This window comes from Pterocles gutturalis, unplaced genomic scaffold (genome assembly GCF_000699245.1).
Source record: "Pterocles gutturalis isolate BGI_N339 unplaced genomic scaffold, ASM69924v1 scaffold24686, whole genome shotgun sequence".
Taxonomy (NCBI): domain Eukaryota; kingdom Metazoa; phylum Chordata; class Aves; order Pterocliformes; family Pteroclidae; genus Pterocles; species Pterocles gutturalis.
The window spans coordinates 1-17,899 of record NW_010101077.1 but is presented as its reverse complement, the minus strand read 5'-3'; the positions used below and the strand labels follow the sequence as shown (position 1 = coordinate 17,899).

Below are 17,899 nucleotides of genomic sequence, written 5' to 3'. Positions count from 1 at the left end.
CAGGTTAGACTCCCAGGGCTTCTTCCAATCAATCCCCTCCCTCATGGAAAAATAATATAGTACATTTGCTCTGACTCAAACGAAGAAATAGGCTGGGAGAGTACATTTCCAAGTGTCCGATCAAATCAGCTTCAGATAAACTCTGACCCTTCTTCTTTAATCTGTTTTCAGAATAGAACTGTTCCCTTTTAAACTGTTTATCTTCCCTAAAAAATACTGAACTAGAAGGTCACTTCTAGAGGTGACAGGGCAGCTCTTGCCTCTACAATAATGGTCTGTACCAATAGCAAACCATCTCCTTATTCTAGAATATGTCCCTGTTTTTTCTTCTGTTCCCTGTATGTTCCACCCAAGAATGTGTTAGTCTGTGGACTACACCAGCTGTGGAGCTTGAGGTGAACCATTTACTGCTTTAAAACAGGACAGCCAGTGTACAGCCACCAAGTGACGCACAAAGGAAGTTTTCAGATACATAAATCCATGCAAAAAGTACGGGCTGGGGTGGTTGACAATTCTGATGTGTCATACATGCCTGATTGTGCCTGCAGGATTCAAACACCTGTGTTCACCTGTGTTCTATTGTACTCAGGAAAGTGAAGGTTTCATCCATAACGTATTAAAAGCCTGAGAGAAGAACAAAGGTATTAAATTACATTAGGTTCTTGCTCATTCAGTTCTGGCTTTTTATAAAATAAGCAGACAGGGAAGTTCTGGGAAGCGGAGGCCTACATACAAAACAGCATTCTGAAGTAAGAAAGCAGTGACAATTTTTATTATTTACTGTTAGTGGAGCAGATCATGTATTTGGACAAATATTATCATTATTGACAGCCTTCTGTATACATAAAGCTATGATATAATTTAATATATGCCTTCCTTCTGTCCTTCTTTACAGATGACCCTCATAAGCCAGAAGAGAAAGATGAAATTTCCAAAGTCACAATCATAAGTCTTGTCCCATTACTGGTGATTTCTGTTGCTGTGATTGTTATCTTTTATGCCTACCGCACTCATAAGAAGAGGAAGCTCAACAAGGCATGGGAGAAAAATGTTAAACCCAGGAAACATAAGGACTGCAGTGATGTTTGTGCCATTATGTTAGATGATGACCGCTCAGATATCAGCTCTACCTGTGCCAACAACATCAACCACAACACAGAACTGCTGCCCATTGAGTTGGACGTTGTTGTTGGCAAAGGAAGGTTTGCTGAAGTGTATAAAGCTAAATTGAAGCAAAACACATCAGAGCAGTATGAAACTGTGGCAGTCAAGATTTTCCCCTATGAAGAATATGCCTCTTGGAAAACTGAGAAAGACATTTTTTCAGATGTAAACCTCAAGCATGAGAACATCCTCCAGTTCTTGACAGCAGAGGAGCGTAAGACAGATCTTGGTAAACAGTATTGGTTGATCACTGCCTTCCATGCTAGAGGAAACTTGCAGGAATATCTCACACGGCACATTATCAGCTGGGAGGACCTCTGGAAATTGGGTGGATCCTTGGCCCGAGGAATTGCCCATCTGCATAGTGATCACACACCCTGTGGTCGCCCCAAAACGCCTATTGTGCACAGAGACCTAAAGAGTTCCAACATCCTGGTGAAAAATGATTTAACCTGCTGTCTCTGTGACTTTGGGTTATCCCTGAGGCTGGACCCTTCTCTGTCTGTGGATGACTTGGCTAACAGTGGGCAGGTAAGTTAAAAGTTTGAAGGGGGGGGGGTGCGTTGTAGCAGTTGGTGTGTCCGTTTATGGGGTGAAAAGAGGAAAAAATCCTTATGCTGCCATATTTACTTAAAATCATTAAAAATTAATGTGAAAGTGTTTATAAACAAAGACTCTAAACTGAACGTTAAAGCAACAGTGAGAGTAGTGCAATGAAGGTTTTGTTATGATTGAAAAGCTGCATATGTGTACGATGCAACCATCCTCTCCATGCACTTATACTGAGCATGTATGAGCTTGCTAGCAATTGTTTGTGGTGCTGCCGCAATGTGCACACACACACATACGATAAGGATGTGCTTCACATTGTGAGGTTTGCCACAGTTTTCAGGCCTGACAGCACTACAGTTTTGTGTGAGTAGACCCACTCCTGGTGTATCCCGGAATAGGTGAAGTCAGTCTTCTGTCCTCAAGAGGTGTAAGCAGATAACTAGAGCGATAGATAAAGTTAAAAGGCCAAAAATAAACTTGTTTAAGATTACGGTACATTCCCCACATGCAAGCAAATGCAAGAATGTCAAATAAAAGTAACTGACTGCCCTGTTGTGCGTTTTCAAGTAGCATGGATAATACTCATCTATTCATAGGGATGCGAGGAGGATGTGTATGAATGCCTTGAAGATTAAATTTTTCATGCACATCTCTAAATATTGTCTCTTCTAATGAAAACTCCTGTTGTATAAATTCAGACCATTTGTTAAATTAATTAGTACCTGATTATTTAATTATACATATATTTATATGTGTATTTTTTTGTATTTATATTTTTATACATAGGTCCCCTCAAAGCCTGTCCATTTACACTGACTTTTACTTCACAGGGAATTAATATTTTGGTTTAGAATGTTTTCAGGGACAGCTCTTCAGTCAGTAGTGCTCTGTTCAGTTCACGGGAGCTTTGCTGTTGTTTATCTGATGAAGATCTGTCTTTGAAGGTCTCCTTAGTGAGAGGCAACTGTCCTGACCTCATTTTGAGAAGGTTTATTAACCAGGGCCAGGAGTGAATGATAACCAGTGGAGCTGTATTTAAAATAATACAAACACCACTTCCAGTTACATATCATTTCTCCAAAAACGTCTGGCATGCTGGAGAGTTCAGTGAAGTCATACCATGTCATCAGGCATAAGACTGGTCCCATTTGGACTAAAGTGAAAACAGAGTATTTGGCAGCGTAAGGCAGGGGCTCTGCAACTCAACCCCGCAAGCACGTTGGTTACTTAAAGCCGACCCTTTTTTCAGGCTGATTTCTCTGGCATTGCTCACAGACACTTGGAAGTAGGACGATAGTGTTGATACCGCCACTTCCACAGTCCACACTGACTCTGACAACAAGTATAGTGCTGCCCAGAGCAGGTTACTGCTTTGCAGTTGGTGTACTTGGGCACTGGTGTTGAGGTCCACTGTTTTACTTCGTTTAGCTCCAGTGAATCTAGTTCTAGTTTAGCTCCAGCTAGTGTCATTCATCTCTGTGACAAGGAGTATGATGGTGTGAAGTGACCTCCACGTCAAACTCCACCTGGTTTCTTCTGGGTGCACAAGCCCCACCCCCTTAAATTCCCCAGCATGACAACTTCAGTGCTGTAGCCTTTGTTAAAGGGGTCTTGCACCAGGATTTGCCTTATGCACCATTTCTAACCTTTACCCTTTGACTCTTCGCACCAGGAGGTCCAACTTTTTAAGTATATAATGGAGCTGGCCCAAATTTTAATTCAAGAAAACCTCTAGCTTCCTATGAAATAAACAAAAAGAGTGGAAGTATTTTACCGTTTTTATGGTCAGCCTTAGACATTAATATTCAGGACAAGTTATTTGGGTTACAAAGCCATCTTCTTTCTGATCTACCCAGCTACCTTCTATATCATGCGAATATAGCCATTATTAACTATACAATACCAGCGCCCTTGGTGACTGGCTGGAAACCATCTTTTTCCCCATTAGAACCTTTGCAGTCTTTTCAGTTTGGCTATCCATGTTGGTTAGTATTTGCAGACATTACTTAATATGACCACATAAATCTGGACCTTTGTCCCATTGTGTTCAAAGGACTGGTAGGTACCTGCAAGGCCAGTAGTTCTTCACCTCAGCAGCATCAGCAGCCTTGTAACAGATGGTCTCCCTAATCAGGTAAAGAGGGGTATCTAGTGCCCCTCTGACTGACACACCTCAGGGCATAAAAAATCCCCCAACAGCTTGAAAATATTGTAAGGTCTCCAGTAAAAAAGATTCAAAAGTCACAAAAATTATAATGTACTGCAGGAAGATAAATGGTCCCGCATTAAAAGTTTTGGAGAAGCAAGAACTGAAAGGAGATTGGTATTTGCAAAGTGAAAGCATATCCAGACTCCAGAGGGGCAACCAGCTCTGAATTGCTGGAGTTTAGGTACCTAAAATGGTTTTGAGACTCAGGAGTCACATTCCCACAGGATACAGGGAAAAGTATCTTTGACCCAAAGACCTAATAATATAAATGCAGATAAAAGGACATAAGCAGAGTGGAATGCATGATGAATCCTAAGCAGGATGGAAATGGGATTGCCTTGATAGTGTTCTCCAAGCAATTTTAATTTTTCTCTGCATTTCTCTCTGTACTTTTTAGTTAGGAGAGAGAGATTCTGGTCCCCTCAGTGGTGCTGAGACACGATTGTCCCAAGTATTCAGTATACGGCTGTTGCTCACATGCTTAGCTTTAAATTCATGACAAAGTCCACGTAGTAGGGAATTTAGCTTTGGGACTGATCACACAGGTTTTTTTCTGTACTGTTTTTAAAGGCTTTGATCCTACGACCATTTAGATATTTTTGACATGGAAATTCTCTGCTGTTGCAGGGTCCTATGATAAAGCTATGTCCTTGATCATTTCTGCTGTCTTCTTATGGTGCACTGCACTTTTTGTGGAACATCTTCCCATTTGTCCTGAGCCTGGGGTGATAAGATGTGTTTATAAAAGCTTGTAAAATATATGTCACAGGGCTCTCTCAGGACTGTACCTTTACTATGTGGCAGCCTACAATTGCAGACCCAGTAACTGAAATGTTCTTTTGCAGTCCTGCTTGCTGCTGGGCTCTGGAGTGATTGCTGTGGTGCAAATAGCTCATTTAAATCGCAGGTCCTACCGTATCACCAACTTGTGCTTGCTCATCTCTGCAATTAACCAGTCTCCAATTTGAAGCTATCTTTGCCTGATGAAAGACACATTATGTTTGCAGTTTTTCAAGGAGGATAATTTTTTTTATACCTACCCTGTGAGGAGTTTGTCATTTGAGAGCAACTGTTGAGTGATCAAAAAATTCTTCCTGAAATCCTTTCTTGTGATAAAGAGACATTTAAACTTTGCCTTCTATAATGCAAGGTCATAATCTAGATCTCAGCAAAGCTACTAAAATCATTGCTGAAAATTGCTGAGTATGAATAAAGTTTGTGAGAATGGCTTTTCAAACAAAGGGGCTGATTTTTGGTTTCGATCCAAATGTGTGCTTCCGAATGCGGTATTTGTGTATTTGCTTTCTTCTGCCAGCCCTGCATTTACCGCCTTCCTTTTAGGCCTACCATGAAAAGAACCAGCTAACACTGTAATAAGCAGCACAAAAGAATACAATGTGTTTCTTGCTCATCTGAAAGACACTCTGTCAGCAGCAATAGCTTCAGGCCCAAAGAGCAGAGTTTATCTGTGAATATCCAAACAGTGAAGAAGCTTGTCAGTGTAAAAATTATTTGCTTAAGGAATTAAAAAGGGCTTCCTTTTTTTCTTTACCAAGGGAGGTGCAAATAAGTTGGTAGTCAGGACAATGCCAGATTCCCCTGGCAGCAGAAAATAAGACCTGTGCCAAGTATGGTCTGAATTTTTGGGTACATGTCAAATGGCACCATTTCTGTGAAAGCTGAAGTTAAACCACAGCAGCATCCAAAACATGAATTGCAATTTCAGCTCCTGAGCTCTTCCTGATCTCCTATCTTGTAGGTTGGTACAGCAAGATACATGGCCCCTGAGGTTCTGGAGTCCAGGATGAACCTGGAGAATGTGGAGTCCTTCAAACAAACAGATGTGTACTCCATGGCTTTGGTCCTCTGGGAAATGACATCCCGCTGTAACGGTGTCGGAGGTAAGTGTCATCAGTTTTCTTCTCTCTAAAAGTATGTTTAGACAGACATGCTCTTGTGGTAGTCCAGAGAGGATATTAAGACCAAGAAGTGATAACTGCCTCCCATTTACTTTCATGAAGTGTGAGGGCCAGTTAAGTGTCACATTTACTAATTGATAATTTCAGTAAGAGCCACTATAGTGATACAGAAACCTTCCTGCTTTCCCAAAATCCTCAGCTGCTGCTCATCATGTTTTGTGATGTTGCAAGAAATCATCCATATGAGAAATCAAGGGATGTTTGTTGTATAAAGTGCAGCAACAAAATTAAAATTATTGCAACTGACTATGAAAACAGCTTCAGGAAGGGTTGCTATGCTTGTTCTTATTCAGAGTTTGTTCACTGAAACAAAATCTCCATTTCTGCTTTGTCTAAAGCTGCCCCAGAATTCCCAGGGTGCAGCACTGGTGTGTGCTAGAAATCAGGAAAGTTCCTGTTGAGATATCCGCATTACATATTGCCATGTTGGAAGATTTTCAGCTTACTTCAGGGACTAAAACAAGATAAGTTACATATAAAGTTCTCCAGTCTGCTGGAATTGTCTACATTCATTCTAACAAAAACTGCTGCACAGTCCAGGGCTCTCACAGGCAGTCTAACAAGTGGGGCTGTAAAAGATAACACTAATGTGGATATTATAGTAGATATGCAATTATGATTTGGTTTGTTACCCTTCGTCCAAAACCACAGAGCCTCCCTTTTTATTGGACTTGGCACAGTTCCATCTCAAAGGGCTGCCACAGAGACAGGACGATCTTGGAGGCTAGAGCACTACAGTATAAGGAACATAGTGTACAGGAGGGAAACCAGTGTCCCATGGGAAGATGTGCATAGCTGCTCCTTGTTTCTCTACTAACATCTATGGGATACCACAGGGGTGTCCATGGAGGTCTCTGAAGCCACTCTGCACAGTGGCTGTGTGGCTGCATCACAGAGTCCATGTGCCAGCGGGAGGAATGCCTCCACCTCAGTCTCCTCCTATGTCTGACCAGCATTTGGTCTTGCTGGGTGGGCTGGATTGTGAGGAGCAGATTTGCCCCGGTTTGCACCCTGCCGGGAAAGCTACAAAGCGAATAAACGTGCAGAAAGCTAGCACTAGCATAAAAGCATGAAAAAAAAATATTTTCTACTCAAACATTTCAAGAAAAAACATTTGGTGCTTCAGGAACTGAACCTCAGTCTGGCATATTCCAAGGCAAACCTATCCCCATATAACTGTTGTGGTCATGCCTGTTTCTGAGTGCGTTGGCACAACCTCAGTCTTTCATTAGCACTTTGTAAATGTGGCTGAAGAGATTTAAAACCTGAGAAAAAGGATCTTTGCCCTGTCTCTTGAGCTCTCTCTGTTTCTTGCATTTAGGAACTCACCTTATTAATATAAATATGAGCTGTTCACTGTGGAGTCCTTTATCTTTGCTGATGCCTGAGTCCCTTCCTGTTCATATTTGCTGAGTACAGCAAAATGAAGATTGTGGCAAAAGCTGCTGTTCTCAGAAGGCAACTGCCTAAAAGAGGATATAAAGGGAGTTTCATAAGGAAGGAAAATCACCAGCATGTTTCGCTAGAAGAGAGTGACCCATTATAGCCTTGAGAAGAAGAGCTGAAGTAATTTCAGGAAATGGAAAGATTTCTCTGGCCCAGCATTCCCTTTGCTTTCAAGGTGGAGCTTAACCCCCACCTACACCTTGATTTTCCCTATTCGTTTCATCCCTCAGTCATCCTCATCTCCAGAAACACATTTCTTGAATTTCATTTCCCTATCTCAATCACCTTACGGGTGGTGAAGTCCCCAGCAAAACCAGATGAGTACTTGGGCAGGTCTGTAGGGGGTGGAACTTGGGCTTATTGTCTCCATCCCGAGCAGTTAAATTCAGCTCCCTTAAATTGTCACTGGTACTGAGCTGCAATAGCACTGCACAGTTTCTTTCATTTCCTTCTTAGATTTCCCCCTGGTTCATGCAGCCTGGCTATCTTTGCAGCCAGCTGGTGCAATACCCTTACAGTGATTCACGACTACAGCTCCCCCTCTGCTTTCTCTCTCCATCTGTCACTCGCGAGACTCCCTCCTCTCCTTGCAGCCTTCTGGAGGAGCTGCCTTCCTCACGCAAACCCCTCTTTTCTTCTAAACTGTTTGGCACTGAGAGAAATGACCTTGCATATAAGCCAGAGTAGGCTGACCTGATTGCAGCCAGCCTTTCCAAAAGAGCCTAAAAGGTGCAGACACCATCTTTGCAGGGCAAAAACTGACTGTGGTGTCAGCTCCGTGTCGCTAGAGAAACCTGTGGCAGTTCAGAGGGCAGGAGCGGCAGACTGAGGTGAGGCAGCAGCATGACCAACTTTAATCAGGGAGGGAAGCGTGTGGGGGGGGCTAATCGCCATTCAGCCACGTAAAGGTACTGTAACTTATTTCTTTTACAAAGGGAGCGCTCAGGATTTGTTTGTCAGCATGCAGGTGTTCGATGAGTGTGGGAGGCCATGGAGGCAGATCCTTTCACTGCAGCAGTTTTGTCAAACACAGTCTCCATGCTATGCCAGGCCTTTTCAGTCAGCAGACGTTTAAACTAGAATACCCAGCAGTGTAATCCGAACTGTGAAGCTGCCTGGGTAAATAAGCAGGTGGGGACTGGCTTTTGAGAAAGGCCATGCTGTTCATTGTTACTTTGTTGTGCTAAATATGGAGAAGCAGAAATGGGGCACAAGGGAAAGGGACAAAAAGGCGAAGATCGAGTTTGACTGATTTTTCACCGGAGTATAATTTAAGAGGCATATTTAGAAACTCAGCAATACTACTTTGGGGAGAACTTCGACTGCTCCACGCTGCTGTTAACTTGATATTTCATTCAGCGAACAGCTGTACACCAGATGCTGCATGTTGCAAGAAATATAATTTTCATCTCAACCACTTGCTTTCAGAGCAACACAGCTTTGGTGACTGAGGCAAGTTAATTTCTCTGACAGCCTCCTAGAAAGAAAAGAAAACCATCTGTTTAGTATTCGAGCTGCTACGGGTGGGGGACTGTTGGGGGTGGCAGGGGAGAAAGAGAAGAAAGGGAACTTCTGGATACAGGGGGCTGGTGAAGAAGGAGAAGGGAAACCCGTCAGAAAATGGCAACATTTCTTGCGCGGTATTGTGCTGCCTGGAGTGGTGGCTGGCTTCAGTATAGCAGCAGGGCTTTGTTTGAAATGGCAGCCTTGCTTTATCAGACCTGTGTTTAACGTGAATAAAATCACTGATTAATCTTATGCTTACTTGGAAAGAGTCAGCCAAGAGCCAGTTTGGTAACTAACCATTTGTGTATCCCGTATCTCATGAAATGCTCAGCGTTCATCATATTGACATGGAGAGGTGAGAGCTTCTGGCGGCAGGGAACATTTCAATAGCCTGTACAGCGTGGCTGTGCCTGTGTGTTGGGGACTGAGGTGGCTGCAGCTGAGGCCTGATTTAAACCTCTCCTCCGGTGGAGTGGAGCCCAATTAGGGCACATCTGCACTGTGCTGGCTTGTGTTGGCATATAGACCCGAGCTGGTACATCCACACAGTGCAGCATCACCCCATGACAGTAACTCATGTCCTAGAAGTAGAGTCTCTTAAGTGTCACCATAGTTCTGCATGTACGTGCTGTCCTTCAACAAGCCCAGGTAGCAGTAGATATGATCGCTGCTCTGCACTCCATGTTGGGCACTGATGTGTTCTGTGTTCCTCAACTTTCCCACCTCAGGATCCAGCACACAGTGACTAAGCAGCCTGTAACCATACATTGATGACAGAGCTCATGCACTCCCAAACCTTTGGAAGGATGTCTGTGTCTTTGATCATCACAGGTGAAGGCACTTAAAAGATGTCTGTGCAAGGGAAACCGTGCAGTGAGTTCACCCATCCCAATACACCCTCACCCTTCCCAGCTAGCATCCATATTCTGAAGAAATGGAATGGGGAAGCCTAGGGAAAATGTAAGCATTTGACAGCTTCTTAAAACTTAGCCATGAAATGGCTTTTGAGCCTCTGCTTTATGTCTTGTTATCCCTTTGTGCAACAGCTAAATAGATCCACCACCCAAATTCCTCTAGGATAAAGAAAGACATGATCTGGTGTCCCAGTAGCTACACCATTGATTGATTTATCCCTTCTGTGGCTCTCCCTTTCTAAACTCTTAAGGAAAGGGGCATTTCAAAAGGACTTAAAAGTTCCCATATGCAAGCCCACAGCTATGGACTGTACTTCACAGTTGATTTTTGGTGGCCTTTTTTTTCACCTCACTTCTGCTTTGATTCCACAAATGAGCCTTCATCTTCCAGCATAAGAAGTTGTCCCACAGAAATCGGTAAGACCGATCACATGAGTGAGTATTGACAGGGTTTGCAGGTATGCTGTTCTGACCCAAAGGAAGAGAATTGCACTGCAGAGAGCTTAGAGTAGAAAAACATCACATGAGTGAGGCATATTTTTCATGAGGAGCCCACAGCCAAATTTTCCAAATCATTCATCAGGCACAACAAACAGATTTTCAGTTATATCTCTGTTTGGGGCTAAAAATCAGTCAGAGCCTTTCTGAGAGTTATGGCCAGGCCAGTGTCAAAGGAAGCCAGAGGTACAGCGATTATTAGTGCAAGGACGCTCACAACTGTAAAGATTAAATGCTGGAGGTTAAAGTTTAAGGAACTCAGCCATTACTGAATGCTAAAGGTGCTGTAATTCATGGTACCTGAGGCATTTTTGGTACTTCAGCCAGTTGTAATTTTTAGTGCCTGACTGGTCTAAAAACAATCAAAAGAAACATATAAGGCATGAAAAATAGATTTAGCATCTGTATACAGCTGTGCACAAGCAGCTAGGCACAAACGTCTTAACCTACCTCAAATTGACATCTGTTACATCCACTGTTAGCACATCAGCATGATCCATGAATAACCCCAGCTAGTACTGCAAATGTGTCTGACACCTGAGATTCCACAGCATAAGGACGATTTACTGAGAGAGGATTCAGCAGGGTTTTCTTTCTAAGGTAAAGAAAGGATAATAAATAGCAAGAAGATGCTGCATGCTTTTCAAACTGAGAGAACACATGGCCGTATTACTATAAAGTCATTACAGTGAATTGGCATCTGTCCTCAGTTTCTCTTTCTTCATGATTAAAAAAAGAAAAAAAACCACAAAAAAAAACCCCTGAAAAATCTCTTCAGTCTTTATATTTGGAAGAGGAATGCTCATAGCATGGAAAGAATTTCTCAAATAGGGAAAATATATTCCAAACCTATCAATTCCCTGGGAAGGCTTTCCCTTCCCCCAGTTGAACCATCTCATGAACCTGAATGGCCTTCAGTTTAAGCTAAGCGAGAGGGAACAGGTCAGCACTGCAGCACCAGCTTCCCTCTGTTAGACATTCAGACTCCTCTGACTCCTCATACTGCAAGAAGGTCTCAAAGCCTTGACTGGTGTCCATGACCACTACCACAATCAAACTGTGACTGATGGAGATGGTGTAGGAAATGGCCATCTAGGTCATGCTATTTAATTTTTTTCCACCAAACTTTGGGTTAGCTTTGAAAGTAGAGGTATGTGCTTTGTAATCATTGTGCATCCACTGCATAGTAATCCAGGTCTGACCAGCAAGATGGCAACTTCCCAATTAACTTCTAGGGCTAAAGTCTTGTAAATTTACTTTGTCTGAGTAATCTCTAACTCGAATTAATGTGGGTGAAACAGGTATGCCTTCTTGTAGAGGAAAGGAAGCAAAGCAGACTTTGGCCCTTGAGTCTTAAAGAAAGTGATTTACGTTTGAGAAGACAGGAGTTGTGTTTCAGGACTATAGCCACTCTCCAGAGCATTGTGTGGACAGTGGCCAGCACCATATGGTTCAGGTGCAGGAAGGAGAGCTCTGCAGGAGACATCGGGGGGATGATCTGCTGCACTGCACATACAGTTGTTTGCAGCTGGATCTCTAAATGCTGAACATTTAAAGCACAGGGTTTAATATCATAGAATCATAGAATCACAGAATGGCCTGGGTTGAAAAGGACCTCAAAGATCATCTAGTTCCAACCCCCCTGCTGTGGGCAGGGTTGCCAACTCCTGGAGCAGGCTGCCCAGGGCCCCATCCAGCCTGGCCTTGAATGCCTCCAGGGATGGGGCATCCACAACTTCCCTGGGCAACCTGTTCCACTGCCTCACCACCCTCTGAGTGAAAAATTTCTGCCTAATATCTAATATCCCTTCCAAAATGTTTGTTATTGTAACTTGTCTGTTCTTTTTAAGCATTAGAAATTCTTTTTCTGTAGCTTGATAAAGTCTTCATCTCGTGGCCATCATGTAGAAGTGAGATCTACAGCCTGACTCTAAGGTTTTAAAGAAAAGTCCACCTTTTAGTTATGTTCAATACTGTCTTGTTTTTATCATGAGACATGAGAGAAGGATCTGATCTGTGTTATCTTGATCATTAGTTATTTTTGGTATTTTATCATATGACCTCTTACCTTTCTCTCCAAAGTAAACAAAGCCAAGTTTTAGAGGTTCTTCTCATTTTTTTCTGGGCCTTTAATCATTGTTATCAACCTTCTCGGAGCTTCTTTTTACCATAAAATGCCCCTTGAGAGCAGTGAGCAGTGCTGGACACTGCATTTGAACTTTGGTTTTAATATTACACAACAGTACTGTGTCTCCCATCTCGTTCATCTCTCTTCACACGTCTTCTGGGCACTCACATGCATTCTTCAGACTGCCTTGTAGATTACTTCAGCTTTTCTTGCCCTCAATTAATTCCTAGAAAGAAGTAAGAGGCAGCAGAACAGGCCAACTTAATAAATCTTTATCTAATACTAGCAAGTCATTAGGCCTGTGAGTAAAGTCTCCATCTGTTCCCAAAGAAACCACAGCATTTTCTACACTGTGTCAGCATCTACTATAATATTTCCGCTCTCAGATATTTCTTGAGTTTTCTCCAAAGGTCCCATATGTCTGCCTCTTCCTTTCTCTCTCCAAAGAAAAGCAAAGAAAATATGCAACATGCAAAGGAAAATTAGAATGGCAGCAGCCCCTTCAGGAAGCTGTGCCCCCTACATCATAGGCCAAAACTGACCCATTTTGGGAAAAAGGCCTAAAATAAGAGCAGACTACTACTTTCTACAAAGGAATACAGCTCAGTAATAAACAAGGGCAGCATGGCAGCTTTCAGCCCTGCTCCTTACTATATCTTTGTCCTTTTTAAGCAACTGTTTCCTCCTAGCAATCTAGCACATTAACTTCTATCACGACCTAGATAGACTTCAGTTTATATTTCACCTGGTAAGTGTGTGTGGACTCCAGGGGACCTAAGGGGGACCATTATTGCAAGCCTGTCTCAAGCAAAACTCACTTTGAAGCTCTTGTGTGTTTTGCCTCAGCACAGATTAAAAGGCTCTCGAACCATTATAGGTTACTCTGCTGCTCTGACTGTTGCTAATATGATTATGTACTAAAGGGTTTAAATGAAAATTGTTTAGTTGGCTAGGAAAGAAAAGGGGAGGGAGGGGGCATGTGGGAGAAACACATTTGAAACATTTTTGAAAATGCCAATTGGCTTTGCTTTGTTTGGAGCTGGTCAAGCAGAACAGCGGCACTGAGCAGCTAATCAGTAGCTCTTACTCCTCCAGAGAACAGCCAGCTCCCTTCACACTTGGCACCAGCACAGCCCAGCTGAATACCCTTGTGTTTGCTTATTCTCTTGGCAGAAGTGAAAGAGTACGAGCCCCCATTCGGCTCTAAAGTGCGAGAACACCCCTGCGTGGAAAGCATGAAGGACAATGTCCTAAGAGACAGAGGGCGGCCCGAGATCCCCAGCTCCTGGCTTAACCATCAGGTAAGAGCATCACATGTGAGCAGCTGAGAGCTGCACTAGACATTTAGCTGCTGCCTGAAGCCTGAGCCTTAACTCAGCTGCCCTGCCCAACAGGCTGGACCTCTCTTTTTGCACAGATTAGAGCTCTGTCTCTCAGTGACACCAGTGATGCCCATGGTTCAGACACCACAGTGCTCTGCACCGTGGTTACCCCAAAGCCCTAGATTGCTGCTGCCCACCAGTGTAATCTAAAAGTGATCAAAACAAACAGATTGGAAACCTGAGACCCAGCAATCATCCAGACAGCAACAGAATAACTAGGGCCTTAAAGCACACTGTGTGCTCTGAAAGGTCAAAGAGGACAACTTCGCACATGGGCCCCTTCAGCAGAGAAAAACAAATCTTGGTACTTTATCATGGACAGCAGTCTTAGTTGCATCCCAGTTGTTGACAGGTTTAAGAAAATAGGAAATGAGTCTTCAGCAAGCCAGTCTGTTTTTATTCAGGTTGCACATTAGCAGTCCATTTCCCTTGCATGTGAAGCAGTCTGTCAGCTTTCCCCATTCACAGACACCATCTTTGCACTTCCTAGGCAATAGTTGCAGGCCGATTTCCCAGTAGATGAAACTGAATGGAAACAAGTCAAAGGCATTAATTTCTTCACCTTTGCTCTGAGCATTTTTATCAGAAGAGATAAAATGAGAATCGTCTCAGAGAAGTGAGGCTTGGTCGTTCCGCTTGTCAGTGAAATATGTTGAGTGGTCTTTACAGACAAAAGGAAAGCATGGTGAACATTTATAAAAGCCCAGGCAACCAGGATCAGCTAGTATTTCCATCAGGAGCAGTGTAACACTCCCTTTTTCATTCCAGTTCAGATGTTAAAATCACGGTCTAACACCTACTTAGGAAAGGTCAAGAGAGTGGCTGCAGTAAATCATCTTTCCAACCAAGAACAACGCATCTGCTGCCTGATGACTGTAGCAGAATGCAGCCCCTTCCTGGACCACAGGGCCTTGCTTGTCTGTGATGAACAAGGTTACTGAGGAGGGGTGCTTTAACTGGGAAGGAGACCTGTATTTTGAGGGACACCTGGATATCTGATGTTAGGAGTACTAAAAAGCCCTTGACGTTTCTAGGAGACAGAGATACAACCATCTTTTAAATGACAAGTTGAGCTGGGAAGGAGAGATCCTACTAATGATCATTTTTATAGAAAAGAACTGGTTGCAGAAATTTTATAAAAATTGTGGATGAGCTGGTAAAAGGGATCATGTATTGACTGCAGATGTTTGTTTTCCATCAATCCAAAATGAAGTCCAAACTGGTAATACATATGTGGTACTTTAGAAGAGCCCAATTAACAAAGCAGAAAAGAATCTCGAGACAGATCATTTGGGAGATAAGAACTAAATAGTAGAAAATAGTTAAAATTAGGAACAGTGTGAAAACATTTCTTGGAATATTCAAAAGATGTCTCGTGTGAAAAAAAATTAAACAAGTGTAGAGAACTGATTAGGGAAACAGAAGAACAACAGGAAGATATGTCTTCAGCAAACTTGAGGAAAATCACTGTTTTCTCAAGAGCAAAAGGAAATCTAACTTAATCTGTCACTGGATATGAAAGAAAGACTGCTTATGCTGATGCAAAGGCAGACGTGGTCAGCAAATATTTCTGTTCTGCATTTGGGAAGAGTCAGATGATGTACATGTAACAGAAGCTGATGAAAGCCCCTATAAATCAGAAGTCTTTGGTACTTAAAGCAGTCCTGGAGCAGTGTTAGGTGGCCCAGAGACTTGTCTGCATTCGGGACGGGGCTACTCCTGTGGGCACTGAGGCAGGGCACTGCATTACGTGGCAGCAGAAATGGGCACTACTCACCGGTTATGCCTTGGAGAGAAGTGTCCTAGAGCTTCTTTCATGCACAGCCAGTCGTAGCAGCAGGTGTAGGTGTGCCAGCATGCCCAGGATGCCTGGCCTGGAAGCTCTGGGCTTGGGATCCCCATGGTGCTCAGGCACAGGACTGGCCCGCAGCTGCTTCCATGGCAGCAAGCCCGAGTGTGTGGAGGGCTGCAGCTCGAGGTGCTGGAGAAATACGCTGTGAATTTCATCACCTTTGGGTTTACATAGCAAGTAAAATGGTCACATATTTGGACCAAGCTGTCCTACATTTGGCTTCAGAGATCTCTACCCTAGGTAAAGTCCAGACAGACCTCAGTCTGCGGCACCCCACGGACTGGGAGGACCACAGGGCTGTGCTTGTGTGCCACCAGGATGGGCACAGCCGGCTCCAGCGGGGTTCAGCTAAGAGTCTAAGGCAGGAAATGGATGCCTGATAACACACTCAGGACATTTAATGAAGATGGATTTAATTCCCTTCATCTGAATTCCTTCAGCGTTTCACATTGCGCTATCTAAAATGCAGTGATGCATCGGCTTCCGCAGGGCTGTGACAGTTTGCAGCAGCTGAGGATCTGCTTTGAACTCCATAGAAGTTGCTCTTACTGTAATGGCTCTTCCATATTCATTTCCTTCCTCTGCAGTCATGTTTTTGTAATGAACTCATTATTCATCGTGATAAAATTCTGGAATGGATTTACATATTACAATTTTTCCCTCCCTTAATGAGATTTGCTGCACTATTGATTTCAAGTTAATGTTTAATATTTAATTTAATTTACTGCTTGTAATTTCAATGCCAGCAGAAAACTAATGTTATTTGTATACAGACAATAACGTTCTGCTATTAACACTGACATCAGTCAACATCACCAATTAGGTAAATTATGCAATTAATGCAGTGTTGTGAAATGTTATTTCTTTAAATAAGAAGTTTAAGATAAATCCTACTTAATGGGCTTTTAGTGTGATAAAGCAAAGCACACAATTTCCTGGCAAATACGTCATGTTTATAAAGTGCATTACAGAAATGCAACTGTTTTTTTGCTCTTGTAAACATGTGCATCAGTATTGAAATGAAGGTTAAATAGTTACATCTGTGAGTGACATGTGTTTAAGTGTTTATGGGACTGTGGCCCATATTTGCACATAGATTTAGTTAGTCTGCAAGGAATTAATAAAGGGCTGATGTAGGGCCTGATATTGCTGGCAGTCAGAATTTTGTCTGAAAAACCCAAACAGAATTCCGGCATGCAAGGCATGGATTGAGCAGTAAGTCATGTTATCCAAGAATTCTGATCATATTTATTAAAAAAAAACCCTACTTGATTCTATAGCACTAGTCCAAAGCATCATTTTTTTTTATAAAGTATCAGAACATGTGCCCAGAAATTACACTACCAACTAAAGTGCTGAAAATATTGTAGTAGGGACCCAAACAGAATTCCGGCATGCAAGGCATGGATTGAGCAGTAAGTCATGTTATCCAAGAATTCTGATCATATTTATTAAAAAAAAACCCTACTTGATTCTATAGCACTAGTCCAAAGCATCATTTTTTTTTATAAAGTATCAGAACATGTGCCCAGAAATTACACTACCAACTAAAGTGCTGAAAATATTGTAGTAGGGTTTTTTTAAAAAAAAAAAAAAAGCGTGCCCCCATGACAGTAGCAGCAGAGGCCATAAAGCACCTCCAGGACACATGTGAATAACCCCCTGACCTTCAGAGGGCAACTCTCACGCAGGCTTTGGTGGTGACTGGCCCCATCACGGCCGCTCTTTCTGTGCTCTCTGCAGGGCATCCAGATGGTGTGTGAAACTCTTACCGAGTGCTGGGACCACGACCCTGAGGCTCGGCTCACAGCACAGTGCGTTGCAGAACGCTTCAGTGAGCTCAAGTACCACGACAAGCTCTCGGGAAGAAGCTGTTCAGAGGAGAAGATCCCTGAAGATGGCTCCGTGACCACTGCCAAGTAGTGTGCACCCGAGAGCTCTGAAACAGAGGGAGCCACTCCCAGATGCGTTCACCTTGGCGAAGGAAGAAGTCTTGATTGGTGCCTTGACTTGCTTCCTGGAGGACTTAGGCTGTCACTACTCCCTTTAGGCTCTTCCTCCAGACAGGGAGATGTATTTATGGGAATTAAAAGCCATGGAGTAGGTGTCATGCCCTAGAGTTGACTGCCGGCATCATGTTGTAGGAGGAGCTATGTATGTTAGCACTTCCTCAGGAAATGAGATTTGAAAATAGCCAATAACATTATGCACTTTATTAATGCCTGTATATAACTATGAAAATGCTATTTATATATATATACATATATAT

The 17,899-nt window shown here is 42.9% G+C and overlaps 1 protein-coding gene across 1 annotated transcript; it reads left to right on the top strand.

The window, feature by feature from the left end:
* Positions 1-867: 867 nt before the first annotated feature.
* On the top strand, positions 868-17,899 carry TGFBR2 (transforming growth factor, beta receptor II (70/80kDa); the record flags this gene model as incomplete). The annotated part of the gene is made up of 4 exons (XM_010082124.1): positions 868-1,695; positions 5,685-5,826; positions 13,570-13,697; positions 17,374-17,899. Coding segments are annotated over 4 exons (1,278 nt in total), but the record flags the coding sequence as incomplete, so codon positions are not given.